At 46.5% G+C, this 18,448-nt stretch overlaps 1 protein-coding gene across 2 annotated transcripts; it reads left to right on the top strand.

Moving 5' to 3' along the window:
* The first annotated feature begins 200 nt into the window (after positions 1–200).
* Positions 201–18,017, top strand: LOC104686739 (tumor necrosis factor alpha-induced protein 2). Of its 2 annotated transcripts, XM_039553090.1 has the most exons (12): positions 201–306; positions 6,023–6,374; positions 8,066–8,693; positions 9,970–10,084; positions 11,303–11,428; positions 12,158–12,258; positions 12,348–12,446; positions 12,635–12,758; positions 13,754–13,876; positions 14,770–14,925; positions 15,993–16,114; positions 16,532–18,017. In XM_039553090.1, exons 2-12 carry the CDS (start codon positions 6,035–6,037, stop codon positions 16,671–16,673), a joined length of 2,076 nt encoding a protein of 691 aa, XP_039409024.1. In that variant the 5' UTR covers positions 201–306; positions 6,023–6,034; the 3' UTR covers positions 16,674–18,017. The 2 variants fall into 2 exon arrangements, with proteins under 2 accessions (XP_039409024.1, XP_039409025.1); XM_039553091.1 differs by lacking the exon at positions 13,754–13,876.
* The last annotated feature ends 431 nt before the right edge of the window (positions 18,018–18,448 follow it).

The raw sequence follows: 18,448 nt of genomic DNA, 5'->3' as shown, positions 1-18,448 counted from the left end.
GCCGCATTCACCGGTCTGTCGGGACAGGGCGCCGGGGCTCCGCTCCTGTGCAGGGACCGACCCTCGGGGCAGGCACCCCGCGGCCAGCCACTTTCTCCGCCGGAGGGGATTTCTCGGTTCCCTTCGCTCGAGGGGAGGTGCAACCGGAGCTTCCCAGCAGCCGGGTCCCGCCCCCGCCCTCCTCCCCTTATAGCCGGGCTGCCCCCGCCGCGGCCCCAGAGCCTGTGACAGTGCGAGTGCTGGTGCCAGTGCCGCTGTCCCGCATCCAGCCCCGCATCCAGCCCCGCCGCCCGGAGCCGCCGCAGAGTAAGTCCGTCAGTGCTCCGTGCCGCCTGCCCGGAGCTCGGGTCTTTCCCCTTCCCCGGCGGGCCGGCGCCTGTCCCGCTTCTCCCGAGCCGCTGTCCCGCTCCCGGCTCGCTTGCCGTGAGCTCGGGGGCTCTCTGCTGGGTCCGAGAGTGGGGAATGAGTGGTAGATGCTGAAGGGTGGGTTGCCGGATACGGGGGGCAGGTTTCAGCCCCACCTTGTAATTATCAGAATGGGGAATAAATCGGACTGCTGGCAGAAGGACAGCAGCTCCAGGCATTCCCCAGGGCCGGGCACAGCCAGGATATGTGCCTGGCAATTCCATTGTGACAGCTGGGTCTGATTTCTTCTGCTTTTCCCCAGAATTTCAGGGCACAGGCTCAAGCAGTGATTACGGTAAACCGTTCCCGCCTTCCTTCCCCTCTGCCTTCCAACATCTTTCCCAAAATCCAGATGTAGGTCTTGGGCACCAAAGCATCCTGAACCCAGATCTGGCACTGGGTTCCAGATCCAGCGTGGCACTTCTGCCCTCTCCTCTTTGTCTCTATTCAAAGGAAGTGGTTTTCTCCCAAACTACAGGAAAGTAATTGGATTATGATTCAGTCAGCTTGGCTGTGCTTAAAAAACACCATTTCAGAGCCTGGACCCTGGATGGCCCCAGGCAGCCTCTATGACTTGCACCTTGTCAGGGTCACTGTGCCAAGCTGGCACATTTCTGCATTGCCATGGTCACCCTTTTGTGACTGATTTTTCCTAGTCAGAGAAGTCCCATAGCCCCTAGGACTTGCTTTTTTCCCAGAGCACTGAAAAACCTGTAGAAATTCCCTTACATCCTTGTGCAGCAGCCCCATATCCACTGCATCAGCTCCTCAGCACAAATTGAAAACTTCAGCCCAAGGTTAGGATCCTTGGTGTGTTTAAAGTAGGATATCTTTTTGAGGCTGCTGCAAAGGAAGAGACTTTCTGTGACTAAAGCATATGGCTGATCTAGAAGCCATGGTCCCTTGCCATCACACCCAAGTTCAGAGCAGAAAACCTGAAGAAAAACTCGTTCTCCAAAGCACCAGGGGACTTTGAGGCTTTCCAGTTCTGATAGAGCAAATCACAAGGGAGCAGAGAGCTCAGGTTTGGGTTTGCTTCATTCAGCCTCTCTATGAAAAGATGCCTGGAAAGCCAAAGAATTTGAAAGTGCCAAGAGAAGCTCCCAGGGAATTTGTTTATCTACTCAGTCGCTGTTAGCTCTAGCAGTGAACTTTGCAAACTCCAGGCCTTAAAGGAGGATTTGGCTTTGGAACTGTGTTATGAAAACAAAATTCTAGACAGCAGCAGCTGGTTTTTCTTTCAGCAGCAACAGTTCAGAATTATGCTGCTCAGATTTGAAGCAAGAAGAAAAAAAGGAGGGTATTTCAGTGCATTCTGTCTGCCTTTTCCCAATAACAGTGTATATCTATAATTTTCTCTTTCACTATTTGAAAAATTCTCACTAACAACAGGAGATGCTGTTTTACAGGATGGTTTTCAGGTGTGTGTCAGTAACTTAGGGAAATCCAATTCTCATTTGGCAATGACTGATGCACTGCACAGCTCTATCTGCACGTGGTTTAATGCTGGTTTAAAGTATCCGTCTCATGCCAGGTGAGATGCCCTGGAGTCCTCTCCCTGCTCTGCCACTGCCATTCCCCTGAGTCCCTTGGGTTCCCCATCACCCCCAGCCCTGTAGGGGTGCCTGGTGATGCTGAGGCACATTGATTGAGTCCTCTGGGGAGGTTCTGCTCCTGCCTTGGCTTCTTTACTGGAGACAAGTTCTGTTTTCCCTCAGCTCCCCATTAGGAGCAGAGCTTGGCCACCATCAGGATGCTGCTGGACCACATTGGGTGGTGGGTGTCTCGCAGGGGTCTGCAGACAGGACTATGGATGCGAGCAGCGCAGTAAAGGGTCAAGGTGGGGCTCTGGGTGGCCCAGCTCTTCTATGGACTGTGATTTCCCAGGTGGAGCCAAGTGGGAGTCCCCAGCTTCATGGTGTCTCCATTCAGTACTTAACCCAGGTAACAAAAACTGTAGGGGGAAAAACCCCCACCTCATAGGAGGGCTCCCAACTCGCAAAGATTGGGTCTGGCATCTCTGTGGACTCTTTGCTTTGATGAATTAGCAGTTTATTTAGGTGTCACCACATGGTCTGAGGTACACTGAATTCAGACTGTCTGCATTGCTCTACTGCTTCAGAGATGGCTTGGCCCAGTGCAATTTTCTTGTGTGGGCAGAGATAAACGCTTTTCCACAGGGTAGGGATGGGGAGAGACATGGCGGATGCAGATACAGAGAATGAACTTTGCTAGATAACTCTGGATTTGTGAGAGGCTGTGGGAGAGTGGGAGATATCCACTAAAACAAGATATAAATCCTCATGACCTAGGATGTCAGCAGGCTGCAGAGGACCAAAAATCCAAACAAATGCTTGTTAATTCTGGCAGCAGCTCAGGAAAAAGAAGTCAAGAAAAAGTTCAGCAAAAACATTCAGAATAGGGGTAGTTAATAAATCTCTTCCCCTGAGTTCTCTCTGGCACGCCATGAGCTGCCCCTCACCAATGAGCTCATTCTGCCTGAAAGCTGTTTCCTTTGAGGAAGCAAAGGGGAAAATGGGAAGCCACTGTGCCCAGAGTCTGAGCTGGGTCCTTCTGTGTCTTGACTCTGCTCCAAGTGTTTCCCTTGCCCTTGCTGCCCCCCCCAGAAAAGCTCCAGCTTGGAGGCAGGTGCTGTGATCAGCAGAGCACTCACTGTATCCCACTGCAGCTACGCCAGAAGTCACAGCACCACGGTCCCAGTGCTGTAGAGCCTCTGGACAGGATGGCAGACAATGCTCTGTGGGCTGTGCTGCTCTTCTGGTTGGAAACCAGAAGCTGAATATACTGTGTCAAAAATAATTGGAGCTAAAGACTCCCCTGGCACAAACCACATTGCCACATAACAATAATGAGGATGACGATGGTAACAGTAAATTAGTAATAATACTGAGTTGGGAACAATGTCAACTCTTGACCTCAAATCATTACATTTCCCAAGACTTGAATTGGAGTTCTGTGCCTGGGAAATGCTTTAGCATTTCTCCTGCTAAAAAAATTAGAAGCCTGCTGGAGTTTTAGCAAGCTTTGATTTGTTAGAAGAGCACAGGCATACAGGAGCAGCCTGTGGCCTTCCAAGTCAGAGCCAAGCTCCTGGCATGTCCTGTCTGCTGCATTGGGCAGGAACACATGCTGATGGAGGCAGGAGGTGCAGTACCACCTCCTTTTAGCTGAGTGTTTCTTGCAGAAAGTTTCGTCATTCTTTTCTATAAGAAAGTTTCTTAAAGGCATTTCTTACAGTAAGAGCTTGGCTATCTAACAATAAAGAGAAGAGATGGATGGGGAGTGTTTGGTACCCCTTGACATTAAGACTGGGGCTACGTTTCAAGGCAGAAGTGGGAGCTGGGGTTTAGTGGTATTTCCTGCTGCAGATACACAGGCCAACCATCAGTGGCACATGATAATCACTGGGCAGGAGTTCAAGCTGGCCAAATGTGAGAGCCTGGCAGCTATTGCATTGACAGCCTTAACTAGGTGCTTGAGGCTGGCTCTTTTTGAGTACTACCAGGAAAAAGTTCTGACAGACGTTAAAAACAGCTTTTAACCAGCTTAATCATTCCCTTATGTGTATGGGTAGTGTCACTTTGATGCTTTTCAAAGATGCATTGCATTCATCTTGGCATTGAAGAAGAACCAAAGCTGTTTGAAGACCACCTTTGTGATCATCATTCATCAAAATGAAAGACCTTATGCTTTTGGAAAGGGAGAGGTACTTTGTTTGGTTAGAAAACAAACGAGCCAAAAAAAGCCTAATAAATGCTTTGTTTGAAATAATAGGAGAGAGAGAAAGGACTCAGCTGAGTCTGAGTCTGTGCTTGAACAAACAGGAAGGAAGGGATTTGGCAGAATTAATGTAAACAGAGTGTTGTATTGTTAAATGCAGGTTAGGAAAAGAGCCCTACAAAAATTAAGAAAGTCGATAGGACTTACAGGGCATGCCCGTTACCATGATTTTGGTTGGTTGCTTGGTTGGTTGGTTGTTTTGTGGTTGTTTTTTTGCATTGATTTTTTTTTTTTTTTTGTAGTGGAAATGTAACAAAAAGGAGCTCTTTTCCACTGCTTTCAGGATTCTAGTGGGGCATCCTCACTAGGGTAGCTGGAGTGAACTACAGGGGGTTTCCTTCCCCCTCCCCTCCTCAGTACATGTGCTGGGGACAAACATAGGTGCACAGATTCAGGCACGGCACAGCTGTTGGCTAACCTGGGATTAGCTCAGTTGGTTCAAGTATGGTGCTAACAATGCCTTGGTTGTGGGTTCAGTCCCTGTATGGGCCATTCACTTCAGAGCTGGAGCTGGTGATCCTTGTGGGTCCTTTCCAGCTCAGACTATTCTGTAACTCCTGTAAGCTGAGCTCTGGTGCTCAGGCCCCCTTTGCTTGCTCATGCAAGCAGAACTCCTTCCCAAATGAGTTTTCATCTTTGTTGTGTTTAAAAAGTAGTAGCATTACTAATCCTGAACATGGCCTGGCATCCAAAGCAGGAAGAAGGAAAGCTCTCAGCAAAGCCAGGCTCTCACTGCTCTCTGTACCACTCAGCTGCTACCACTACCTTGATGCTTCAAAGCTCTCCAAGCTGCCAGGAGCCAGCAGGAGGAAACACAATTAAAATGGAAAGCCACAATCTTCCAATCAGTGTGCCCAGAAATAAGTATCACGTTTTGTATCATCATGACACACATCAACAGTGTAAACTTCACAAGGATATTTGGAGACCACCACATTGTGGCCTTATAACTGAAGCCAAATTCTTCCTTTATCTAAAGTCTAATTTTTCTGCCATTACTCAGATCAAGTGAACTAAAACTTGACTGAGAGATCTTCCTACAGATGTGCTTTGGTATCCTAGAAAGTCACTCTAAATAAAGCGTTATTAAAATAGGGATTGGAAACTATAAGTCACTTTATTTATTTGCAATAATTGCATAATTATAATCATTATACAAATGGTTATAGTTATGCAAATAAATATTTAGCAATATATTGAATTATAGAGGAACGTAATTTTAAATATGAATTCTGAAAAGAAGTTGTAACAGTAACAAATTTCTTTTGTTCATTATTTGTAGTGTAGGAGTGTTGGTGGTAAAGCAGGACTCTGGCAGGATCATGTCTGTTTAAACAAGGCTAAACTACCCTGATCCTTGTGCCTTGTTCCCACTTACCCTGAGCACAGATCAGAAAAAAAAGGCCCTGAGGAAGGTGGGAATTGATCCCAATGCCATATAAGAGTATGAGAGTTTTGTGGTTGCTTTGAATAGGCACAAGACACTTGTCCCACCCACATCATTCATGTGCACCATCCATGCTCATGTCCATAGTCACACAGCATCCCATGGGAGAGCCTGACAAGCTCAAGGGCTCAAATCAGGACATCTGAATTTAAAATGGCTCTGGTTTTGTCTAAGTTAGACAGAGAGCTGCTTCCATTCTCTCCATTACCTGGGATGGTGTTGCTCAGGAGCTCTCCTGAGCTGTGCTCACACCAGACCCGTAGCATTCTCCATGTTGCCCACACATATACCTCACCACACTTTCTCCATGGTATTGTCCTTCCTAACTGTTATAATCTGATCCTTTTTTTTTTTTTATGAAATTTACAGGCTAGAAGGAAAATGCTGAAAATGTTACCTTTTCTCCAAAGTGGTCCTTTTGGAATACGCAGTGGATCAGAGGGCTGCATTGATGCAAAAAGACCATTTGAAAACACTTCAGCATCAGTAGCTGAGCAAGTCCCTGCCTGTCCTGAACCTTCTGCAGATGAGATCTGGTCCAGGGACCAGGAAAAGATGAATGAAAGACCAGAGGCAGCCTGCAGAGCTTCACGTGCCTCTTCCATCACGAGCAATGAGAGTTTCATCTCTGCTGGGGACGTCCCTGAGAAGGGGAACAAAGGAATAAAGGGAATGCTTAAAAGTGCATTCAAAAAAGTTAAAAAGACCAAGCCACCCAGTGGTAAGTGCTCCTCCATCCTCCTTGCACCATTTCCATGGGCCGCAGTTACCTCTAGAGGAGCTGTATGAGGTGGAGAATTGTCCCCTAAAGAAACAAAGGTACAGATAGATTGAAGTGGCTTTTCCAAGAAGCCTGGGGGAAATTGGGCTGAGGGAGACATGACCTCAAATCCTAGTCCTTTGGTACCAAGGGCACAGTCCTTGAGGTACTGTCAGTTTGCAGGTTTTCTGTCCAAAACAAAACTTATTTCTACCTCTCATGGGGGCACAGAGAACTGTGGGTGGGTGAGAAACCAAGGTTTCTCTCAGCTCTCTTCCTCCATCTCCTCCTACAAAGTCTCATTGTTTCAGTACAAATTATTTCAATTCCAGACAAGCCCTTACCTGTCTAATTGGCATCTTTTTCTCCATGTGTCAAATGTTTTCCGTAACTGGTGGTTTACCTTCTTGGCCTTGAATTTGCTGCTAAAAACAGGCCTTTTGTACTTTTGTTCTTACCACTGCATTGCCCCATCCCCAATGTTTTTTGGGTTTTTTTAAGCAGCCAGATATTTTAAAGCAACCAGAATTGCAGAAAATATTCCAGATGAGATGCCACCAATGTGTGGTACAATATATTCCCATTTTCCTACCTCAGCTGGATATTCCTTGCTGAGTGCATCCTGGGGTCATAACTGATATGTTCACCATCACCTCCCAGTAAGGATTTACTTATTCTCCAGGCGTCTCTCTTCCTCCCCCATCTCAAGCTGATTCACATCCAGCTTGAAGCAGAAATTCCTATTCGTTGCTAAGTAACTTTTGTTCTATTGAATTTGTATCTCGTGTTTTGTGCCATTAAATTTCAGCCCATTTACTATTCAAGTTGTGCCATTGTTCCTGTAAAATACACCAAGCCCTCCATTTTGATAATGTCTCTGAATTTGTGCAATCAGCAGATGCCAATAGGGCACTCCCAGCTTTTGTGCCACAATCTCTAAGGACATATGAGACTGTAAAGTAAGATGAGTTTCATGAATAATGTAAGCTTTCTCCACCCCAGCTCCTCCATGCAAACATTACACACCTAACAAATCTTATTTCGGGATATAACTTCTCCATTTTAACTAATAATTTCCCATGTTGCACTGGCTCATGTAACTGGCTGTAAGAACCAGAACTATCAGATAAGGTAGTTCAGTTGTATTTATCTTGCCTGCTAAATGTGTCCTCCCAAACAATTTCACAGGTCAGGTTGTGCCAAATCTATTTCTGGAAAATCCATGTGGTATTTCCTTTAGCACATCTTATTTAGTTACATTTTTCCATCTACATTATTTCTAAAGCCATGCTTCTGGCTTGAGATCATATTAATGGGAAGGGGTATGAGCAATAACTAACTAACTAGTTATCTCCACAAGGCTAAGTTTTGGAAAAAATTATAGGTGGCTCATGAATTTTGGAAAAAAATATAACTGTCCATATGCAACACACTGGTGATGAGTGTTCAAATTTTCATTGCCCCAGTTAAAGGCAAGCTAGAAATAATCTGATCTTTAAATAAACAGATTTTCTGAATGGTGAAGGAGCCCAAGAGCTAGCCTTTTGGAAATATAAGCACTTCTAAAAAATATTCCAGAGCCATCATTTTGCATAAAACAGAAATCTAGATCTTCATTCTTGGTTAAAGAAAGGCTGTTCTTTTTTCACCAGTCAAACAAGTCATGGATCTCCTTGGAGAGCAAAAGCTTTGTGATGCCATTCAACATCTGATTGTCCTGGAGAAGAGCCTGTCTAGCAAAAGTGAGGAGGACCTGAACACCAGCCAGAAAGACATCGAGTCTGTCTATGAAGTTCTGAAGCACAAAGTCTTCAGCATTCTGAAAGATTCTGTGCTGCTTGCGAGAACAAACCCGGACCTGCTGCAGCAGGCAGTGGAGGCTCTGAAAGAGCAGGAGAAGGAAGATCAGAATTACATGTCAGAGAATCCACCTGACCAAAATATGCAATTTAGACCTAGAAAATGGAAGGAGCTTTGGATGGCCGCAGTAAAGGAGTCAGTAGAGGCTCGAATGAAAGACACAAGCCATACTCTTAGAACTGAGAACCTCTCTGCAGTTGGCCAGAACCTCCTGCACATGGGAAAGACAATGAAAGAAGATTTGACAGTGGTTGCCAAGTCTATTAAACAGCTTTATCCTCCTGAGTTTAATGTGTTCAGCATATATGCAGAACTCTACCACAATTATTTTGCCTCCCAGGCAAAGAAAAATGCTGAGTCTCATCTGGAAGACAAGGATATTTACCTTCTTCTCTCATGGGTGCACAACTTTTATCCAAAGTAAGTGAGGCTTTTATACATGTTTACCTCTGGCAATCAACACAGGCTCATTGGCTGCAAACCCAGGCATTTGCTTGATTTATGGATTGGTATTGCTGTGATGCAGTCCAGCACCTGGCTAAGTTCTGGTGTTACTGATGATGTTCTGATTTACACTCCTGGCTGGGACAGCCAGAAGGGACACACTCAAGGCTGCTTGTCTGTAAATAAAGGGCTGTTCCCACCATTCTGTCTTCTGGGCAACAGACACACAGATGTTTAGGGCTTCATTTGTGGGGTAAAGTGGTCAGGTTCATTGCCTTAATATCTATTCCAGTTGCAGACCTGGGCTCACTCTTGGAAAATTTGGAAATTTCAGCCCTTTGTACCAGAGGGTAGACAATAAATAGGACAACCTGAGATGCAATTATCCTGGGCATGGAGGATGTTGCTTAGGTGCTACCCACAGTCTATGTTTTCCTCACCTTTAGGAGAGCCAGGGGTGTGCCCCTGGGAGAGGACACCATCAGCCAAGGGTCCCCCCAAACCCTGTATGTTATAGAACTGAAAATATTGCTTGTTTTGGCTGAAAGTACTGGGTGGATAATTGAGGGGTCTCACTTCTTAGGTGGAAACCAGTAAAGACACCAGCAATGTCTTTTCTATTCTGTTCTATTTCTATTCAACTTTCACCTCTACTTTTTCCTTATCGTGTTTCACTGATGAGTATAATGATTCAGTGTTGATCCCGGAAGTTTTCCACAGCCCATGTTATGCTGTAGGTCAGGATATTCAGGCCTGAACCAGCCTGTGTTTGGAAATCAGCAGTTGTGAGGAGCAGGGCTCAGCCTGGCATTGGGGACAGTGTTGGCCAGGACAACAGCTGCCTTGAGAGTGTTTCCAGAGGCCATGTCCGGGTGTCTGCTGAGGGACCAGCTCCCAGCCATCAAACACCAGCTTTTCATCTGCTCACCTCTCTATATTGATAGAGAGAGGTCATGTCCAGGTGGTAGACCCTCCTGCTTGCCTCAGGTCTCCCATCCCCACCAGAGCACAGTGGCTGGTACTCAGGAGTTTGACAGACCATGACTCAATTCCCAGGGTTGCTTGTGGTCCCACCCTCACAAGTGGCACATACTCATTCGGCTTCTCCAAGTCCTGCCTGGACTAAGGACAGTGTACATTTCCATCTGTTTTTTCACTGATATCCTCAAAAAGTGTTAGTGATTTGCATCAACAGCTGTCTTGAATTACACTGCCCTTGGAAAATACAATTGTTTGGCTTTTCTCATTCCAGAGAAATGAGAAAAGATCATGCTTTAGCCATGGAGTTGGATAAAGTTAAGCTTGGAAGCCTTTTGCCATCAAGTCTGAGCAAAGAGCTTGAAAAGAAATACCTTGACAGTGAAGAGGTAAGAAAGGTTCAGTCACTCCTCTTCTTCCCTTCGGTGCTCCCACATGACTTCTCAGAGAAGCTGTGACTTGTCCTGCACACACACTTCACCAGTGAGCCACACACCCTACACACCCTTCCAGGGAGAAGCAAAAGCTTTTGTTTGTTTTTGGGGAACAGGTCACCTTTCTGCTAGATGGGACTTGCAGAGCAAACTTCTGCTTTGCCCTGAGAGCCATGAGAAAATAACTGCTCTGTTCTTGTAAACCGTGTGGTAGGAGCGGGGGAAAACCCAACAACAGATCTTTACGGGAAACTTTCCAGTTGTCTGATAAATCTCCAGAGGGATTTATGGTCCCTCTCACAGGAATCTCTTGGATCTTGGATTACTCTTGGTCTCTGCAGAGGTGCCAGACCTTGGGTGAGCCTAAAGCATGGAGATTTGGTCTTGAAAAATCTGTTTCTTTGATGGAGAATCGCCTGGTCTGCAGAAAATAAAAGTTGCTCTGGTTTTTGTATTGCTCTTCCCTTAATGGAAACAAGCAATTTTTACAGTACTCCCATAGCGTAGTGCTTTTGGCATTTGGGGCTGGAATTCCCAGAAAATGAGAAGATAAGTTCCAAGTATAGATGTAGTCTGTGATGGTTTGCATATGGGAGAGGTGGTGTGAGGTCTGCAAAGCACATGAATGGGGCTCTGGGGGATCAGCAATACATGCCAGCCACTGCACAGACCATTTCCAAAGCCTCACTGTAGCACAGAGGGGTCGGAGCAGAGAAAACCTCAGAGCTTTTTGTTTCCCAAATGCTTGTGTGGCGTCAGAAGTGCTCATGAAAAAGCATTGCAAAACCAGGTAGCTCTGAGTGTGACACACATGCAGTGTGTGGTGGGGAGAATTTGGACTCTGGCACATTTAGCTGCTGCAACCTTCCTACTCATTGCTGCCTTCCCTGCCCTCCTGATCCCCCTGATGTGGTGGTGTGATGGGATCTTCATTCCCACCTTGAAATACTCAACTCACTATTGCATAGGTGGATATCGTGAGGGGGTTGTCCTTGTTGTTGTGAAGTTGTGGGTCAAGAATCTCCTCACAAGGAGCCTTTATTTCCCAGCCAGGACTGAGGAAAAAGTCTGCTGAGCCAGACAAAAGGGGAAGGGGGGCAAATAAAACCTGCATAAGGCAGGAGCTGTTGCATCCATGTTGTGCTAAATGCTGTTGCTCTTCCATCCCTAAAGGTTACTGTCAAAACTTCGCTGAGCAGATGTTTAGATAAAGAAATCCAAAGATGGAAAGAAGACAAAGAACCAGAGAAGCTAAATGGGCATTTTCAGAGTGAGCTACTGGGAATACTTGTTATCCAGGTAATACAGAGCTATGTTAAAAATAAACAGTTGCATCCTTTACCTACTTAGGATTTGAGACCAAGAGTGGTCAATGCAGAAGAGAAAAAGGCTGAGTCACTTGTGTAGAGTGGTAGCAGAGGTGGGTGGTACAGGGAGGCCCAAAACCATGGTCTGTCTTGGGCCTGCTGTACCATGTGATGGAGGCAAACCTCTATAAGCAAAGTGAGAAAGAAAACTGCCTTCATTCTCCCTGTGCAGTCTCTTCTGCATCCCCAGCAGCAGAGAGACAGGAGACAGACTCATTTGATTGAGAAATGGGGAGTCTGTTTCTTCTTCCCAGGGCAGAGCTGCCCCTTTCCACATTTAGCTCTCTCCCTCCTCTGGCTGCAGAGGATTAGTGGAGTTTATTTTTAAAAAATAAACCTCTCATATGTTGAGGTTGTTGTGATTAGATTGTTTATTTAAATGCAATCTAATGACATTCCAAAAAAAAGAAAAAAGGAAAAAAGAGACAAAACCAAGTGTCAAATTGCCTACTTTCTCAGCTGTTTTCTAGATTTTCTTCATGCTTCTTTTGAACCTACCAAATAAGTAGAGGTGCTCTGTATGGTTCCTGGCTCAGTTGCAGGGGGAGATGTGGGAGAGCTGAGTGCAGTTACCTCAGTAAAGGATCTGCAGCCTCGTCACCCAGTGAACCTGACCCTTTTGGAGCAGGTGACATTTAAAATTTTCTCGCTTGTTTGTTAGAGTATCTACAGTGGCCAGAAGCGAGCTGAGGACATCAGCAAAGCCATGGGTGAGGAGCTGTCCCGTCGGCTGCTGAAGGAGCTGCCAGCCTTCCTGAGGAGGTGAGGTGGTGAGGGGCTGTGGGCAGCGGGGTTGGCACAGCGCCTGGACAACCACTCACCCACCTCTCCTCTTCCTGTCTCCCCTCCAGCTACAGGGATGCCTTTGAAGACTTCAAGGAGAAAAGCAAGAAGCACACATACTACAAGCCTATACTGATTGCAAATATTAACAACTGCTGGAATTTTAGGTAAGGGTCCAAAAGAAAAGGTTTTGTTCCTTTCTCTGGAGGCAAGGTATAATAGTGTAATAGAGGGGAGGTGCTCCAGAATGAGCAGAGGTAGGTCCATCTGCCTGCAAAAGGGTTGGAGACCTCTAGATTTCTCTCTCTCTCCTCTGAGGATAGACTATTCTGACCTGGCTGATTTTTCCTTGCAGAGAATACACAGAGAAATACATGGCAGAAAAGGATGACAGTAAAGCCGATATCCTCAGCACTCTCACTGATATTGAAAACAGTGGCTTTGATGTGCTGCTTCAACAGCTCTTTGCCCAGCTGAAGGTACCATATCTGTGCCCCACACCCTCCTGCCCCATGGTTCAGCTGATGACAGGGCAGGGCATGTTGCCTGCAGTGCTATCTACTGCTCTGATTCAAATCAGCCAAGTTCAGAAGGGGCCAGGTCACAGGATCGGTCCTAACCCACACTGCTGCCAGAAAACTCCCACTAAGCTCTCCTTGAGCAGTTCCTCAAGCCTGCAGGCAAAATGGGTGCAGTGACATAGGCATGAGTCTGCAGGTGAACATAAAACCTGCTGATGGCATCTGATACAATGGCTGCAGCAGGGAGAGTTTCAACCTGCAGCTGTTTACTCTCCACACTGTAGGAAGCCATCACTAATGGCATAAACTGCAATTACGCAGCTTTTGGCTTCGTAAAGGTGACCTGAAGGGCATTTTTGCACTTTTGGCTTACTTTTTTTTTTTTGGGTTGTTTGGTTTTTTTTTTTTTTTTTTTTTGGTTTGGGTTTTTTTTTTGTTTATATATATAACACAGTCTTTTTAAATTAAGCAATTTTGGTGGAGGAGAAGGAAGCGTAGGAGTCAGGAATGTTCAGCTACAATCTCTCCTGCTTTCTCTGTTGAGCTTTTTGGAAGGCATGAGAGAACAGGGGTGGGATTTTTTTTCATTTTCATATTTATTTACTGTGGCTGAGAAAAATTATGATTGAAAACATCTTATAATGACTCATTTTTTTCCCCTGATGGTTCCATAATTCTCTAATCAGACAAGACAGTGAGGAAAGAAAAACGCAGAAATAATAAAAACATCTCAAATTTGAACCTTTCAAGTCCTTGGTCTTCTCCACCGTGAGGAACCATGAAGGGGACACAGCCCCTTGTTCCCCTGTCCGTGTAAGGCATCACCACACATCCCTGCACAGTACTACATGCCATGCTCTCACTACATAGGATACTCTACATGTAGAAATGACAAATATACATGTGCATAGAATTTGTTTGAAGTAGCTTAGCAGATTTTCCCTTTTTTTCAGCCAATGTACAAGAAGTTTACAGAGAATAAGTGGGACTCCAGCAATGAAATTATGAATGAGATCATTAAAACCACCAGCAAACATATTTCAGACTTCCAGACCTTAAAGGACCCATTTTACCATGTAAGTCCGAGAGAAATATTGGAGGGATTCTGAGATGCTGAGGCTGCATTTTCAGCTCTGATCCTCGATGGCTTGAGTTGCTTTGACCTCTGTTGAGCTGGTGAGCTGGCCCAGCATCAGGAAGCCTCTCAGACAGGGTTTCCATCAGCATGCAGTTTACCCAGATTAGGCACATAAATCTCACCCTTCTCTGACAGAAGCAGACTCCTGCAGCTCTGCTGCACTGTTTGCAGAGCAAACCACCCCTGATGTAGAGAAAGTGCTTTAGAGTCCACCCAACACATGGCTTTATTTACAGATTTGGTTTAGCAATCTTGAAACACAGACACAGTTGCACAGTTCAGTCTCATTGCTCCTTTGATTGCCCTAGGGACTGGAGGAGGTGGATGCAACTGGAATAAATCCCAGAGAACTGAGCCAGAACCATGTCTTCACTGGTGCTGGAGTATATATGAAATATCATAAAACAGTATTTGATTTCCTGCCTTTGTCTTTTTAGTAGCTGAGACAGATGATGATGTTTTGTGTGTTAGAGAGAAGAACAGGAAGGGCAGCATGAATTCCTGTTTCTCTGGAATACTGTTACTCCTCTAACACATGAAAATCTTTTCTGCGCTTTAAACTCTTCCCAGAAGGAAACAACATTTGGAAATTCCCATACTTATTAGAGCACAAAGGAATTCTCAGCATCCAGGATGTGGAGTAACCAGTCTTGGGAAGCTGGCAACCAGGGCTGTTCTGCTGTGTAATCAGCAGCAGGCATTGGTGGGGCATGTCTCACAGCACCCAGGATGGTTTTTTCCTCCATCTGCACACATGGTTTGTTGTGTCCCCAAGCAAAAGAGAGATGGATGATGATTCCCTCCTCTCCTCCCTCCTCTCCTTCCCAACAGGCTATTGTTGAGAAGATCCACGCCCGTTTGGTTAAAGAGTACATCGTGAGGCTGCTGAAGAGGAAGGTCAGCCTGAAAACTCCAGCACAGCAGCAAACTCTGGCCCAACACATCTCCAAGAATGCTGCTGACTTAGAAGCCTTCTGCACCAGTAATGTACGTGAGTGCTTGCCGCGAACATGTCAGCACAGGGCACAGACACACTGAAAAACAGGAAGATAATTCTGGGAACTCTTGTTAACCTTTTCAACTCAGCTTAATTTCCTGGAAGGCAGGACCTTAGGCAGAAAGAGGTCTCTAAGTGCCTGTAGGCAGAAAGGCTCTCCTGTCAGCAACCTGCCCCTCCCTGCTTGAAGACACATGATTTCATCCTCCTTTGTCCCACAGGCAGTTTCCTTTTGAAGGTTTATATTAATAGGGTCAGAAGACTTAGATAGCCTTTTCCAGTTTCAGTTCAGGTTCCATGAAGTCTGGGTTTCCTCTCACCCTTGATTTCCCTCACACTGCAGCTTTTAGGTCAGCCAGGTGCTAAAGCAGGCAGTGTGGGGTCTGTGGTATGCAAGGAATTCCTCCATGAGAGCCACAGCTGGACCACCCCTCTCTGTCCTTTGAGATCATCTCCCTCCTCCCATGCCTCTAATTTTGCCTGCAAAAAAAGCTAACAGCTAAGCCAAAACCTGTCCTCCACCACCCCATGCACGTTTGACTGGAGCAGGAACAAGCCTGAGTTTCACACAGTGTGGGTGGGAGGTCAGGCAGCTGCACCTTGGGAATTCCAATGGCAAGGAAAAAGTTCCAGCTGAGGCTTCTACCCGATTCTGGCAATACCTGGAGATGCTAAAGGCAGGGCTGTGTTTGGAGCTGGAGCAGAGCAGCACATGGCAGTGATTTACCTGGTCCATCAGACCTTGTACACACACCAGGCAGTACAGAAACCCAAGGAAAGGGAAATGAGCAGAGAGAATCTGCTGAGGTGGATGTGGAAGTCTCAGTCTTATGGCAAACTGTACACCATTTGTGTAAAAGGATTAAAAACCATCAAAAAGCTAATCCAATTTTTCCAAGGCTGCCTCAGGCAGAAACGTCACTGAAAACAATGAGGCACCTAAAATCACTGCTGTGTCCTTTCCCGTCTCCAGGAAACAGTCTCAGGAGCCAGCTCCTGGGGTGGGGGGAGGTTTGCACCCCCATGATGTCCTGCTAACCACTTTCTCTTTTCACAGGGCTCTCAAGCTACTTGGCTGAATTCAGCACTCCCTAAACTGGCTGAAATAATCCGACTTCAGGATTTAGGTGCTATTAAAATTGAAGTTGCAACACTCGCCACTTCATACCCAGATATCCGGTAAGAGATGCTGAAACAGATTTGCTAATGCTCATATGAAATTTTAATTGAGCCAGGAATCAGTCAAATATGAATGTAGGCGAGGTCCATATAGCCTGAGTCTATAAACCTGGGTGGGGTCTGCCTGCCAGGCTGTGACAATCCCAGTGCTATCAGAAAGCCAAGGAGATATGAATAAAAGCTTATTGATGCATTCCAAATTCTGGCCTGATTTTCTCCTTTACCTTGGAGATTCCCTTCCCTACCCCAAACATCCCAGGGCAGTGCAGGGTCTTGTGGAGGACTGCCAGATGCTGAGCTGGCACCCACAGGGGACGTCAGCGCACGCCATAGGGAGGGGGCCACATCCTGGTGCATTGACCTTGGCACATGGAGGTGTGTGGGAGGAAATAACATCTGCCCGTTTCTCTTCCTCAGTAAAAGGCACCTGGAAGCCTTCCTGCACATCAAAGCCAATTTGTCACGCAGTGAACTCAAAAGCATCCTGGGCTACTTGGCAGACAGCACAGCATCCACACAGCCCAGGGCCCCGCTCTTCTCCAACATAAACGTGTCCTAGACCAAGGCATCCCTTGGCACCACCCTGTGCTGGACTGTAGGGTGAGCTGGAGATGGAGACCATCCCCTGGAGCGATGCACGGCACACACTGCCACCTTTTCATATGGAAAGTGCTTTGTCCCAGTCTGGTGCTCAGCATCTCCATGGGAATCATTGTCCTCTCTGTGGGGCTGGGCACAGGGTGCACCCATGGGAGCTGCAGTGCCCTCAAGGACCAGGGCTGCTCCTCACACCGGTCATGGATTCCCCCCAAGGTCTCCTTGGTGCCACCATGTTCTCTGCCTGGACACTGCCTTGGTGCTCTGAGCTCCACCTACCTCTCAGGGTGCCTCAAAGACCACATCTGCCAGCCCAGACCAAGCAGGTACCACCTGTGTAGCTTTTTGTCTTCTAAGGAAATAAAGGGAAACAAAAACTGAAACCAAAATTCAGAGATGTTGGAAAAGTCCCATGTGAGCATGGTTGTGATCTGCCTGCCTTTCTCGGAGCTGGGCAGGGCAGCTGTGTTAGGCTGGTGGGAGGAGGCACAAGGTTTGTGGTGAGGAGAAGCTGCAGCTCAGCTGTGGTGGGCCTCCTGCCAGCCCCCTTGGAGCAGCTGCAGGCTCTGACCCAGAGCAGAGGGGCTGCCCAGGGCCTTGGGGTTTCTGATGGAGAACTGGCCCTGGAGAGCGTGTGCTTCCTTCACCTCTGTGAGGTGGGAGCACCTGGGCCCTGGCAGCCAGCCCCTCTGCAGTGACCCCATCCCGTGCATCTGCACAGAGGGACCCCTGCTACCAGAGGCTGAGAGCGAGCTATCTATTGCAATGTGTTGTGTGGGCTAAGCCAGCATCTAGTAAAGCACTTTGGATATTACTGAAGCCCTCCTTTTCAAGGAGAGGACTTTTACAGACCCCATTAACAACACAGGCTTTGAATGGGGTGTGAATCTGGTCTCCAATGTCATCAGTATGTACTGAGCACCCTGTATGTGTCACTGTTCTCTTGCTCGCTCTTTCCCCTCTTGCTGTGAGGTAGATACTATGTGAAAACACAAATGGGTCTCTTGTGAAACTGTGTTTTGTTTCTTACAGCCCAGTTTTTTTGGGAACTTAATCACTTACCAAAACAGCCCTGTGTATATTTGGAGACCTTTCCCTTCTGTTTTCCTCTATTTCAACTTTGGTATCAGTCTGTGGAAAGTCAGTCCGGAAGGAAGACACCTGATGACTGTGCAAACTACATAATGTATTTATATGTATATGCAGTATACCACCGGTGTATTTTTGCATCCAGTTTTATTTTTTCTCAGTTAGAGATACTAATTTGCAATGTTTATAATAAACAGTGTTCAAATATGCTAGAAAAGTGACTCATTTATTCCATCTCTGGCTGTTGTTTACTGTGTTGCCACATCTGTGTCCTCCTTCAAAGGGCCAATCCTTCCACTTCTCCCAGCCTGCTTTGGTGAATATCACCCACTGGTTCCAAGGCTGGACTACAGACAGGCTGGAAAAGCATTGCTGCTGCCCTGTAAGACATTCACTGAGCACAGTGGGCTGCTCACTAGCAGTGGCCAGTGGCACACACTCACAGGAGTCCTCTGCCAGCAAGTCCTGTGGCAAAATTGTGCCCTGAGTGAAAAACAGTGCTTCTGTTTTAGTCTGCTGCCTGGCCACAGGCAGTACAAATCACCCTCTCCTTCCTTAAGCACACTCACACAAAACTCATATAGACACATGGGTTAAAAAATTATTATTTGAACACTTGTCTCAGCTACAGTTTAAAGGCAAATGCCA

This window comes from Corvus cornix, chromosome 5, assembly GCF_000738735.6.
Source record: "Corvus cornix cornix isolate S_Up_H32 chromosome 5, ASM73873v5, whole genome shotgun sequence".
In the NCBI taxonomy this organism is placed as follows: domain Eukaryota; kingdom Metazoa; phylum Chordata; class Aves; order Passeriformes; family Corvidae; genus Corvus; species Corvus cornix.
This window is presented reverse-complemented; position numbering and strand designations above follow the sequence as displayed.

Bases quoted from the DNA above. Each gene is read 5' to 3' on its own strand.
- LOC104686739 (XM_039553090.1), top strand. From the start codon at position 6,035: ATGCTGAAAATGTTACCTTTTCTCCAAAGTGGTCCTTTTGGAATACGC. The intron at 12,447-12,634 runs GTAAGGGTCCAA...TTTTCCTTGCAG, and splicing joins AACAACTGCTGGAATTTTAG to AGAATACACAGAGAAATACA. The intron at 16,115-16,531 runs GTAAGAGATGCT...TCTCTTCCTCAG, and splicing joins ACTTCATACCCAGATATCCG to TAAAAGGCACCTGGAAGCCT.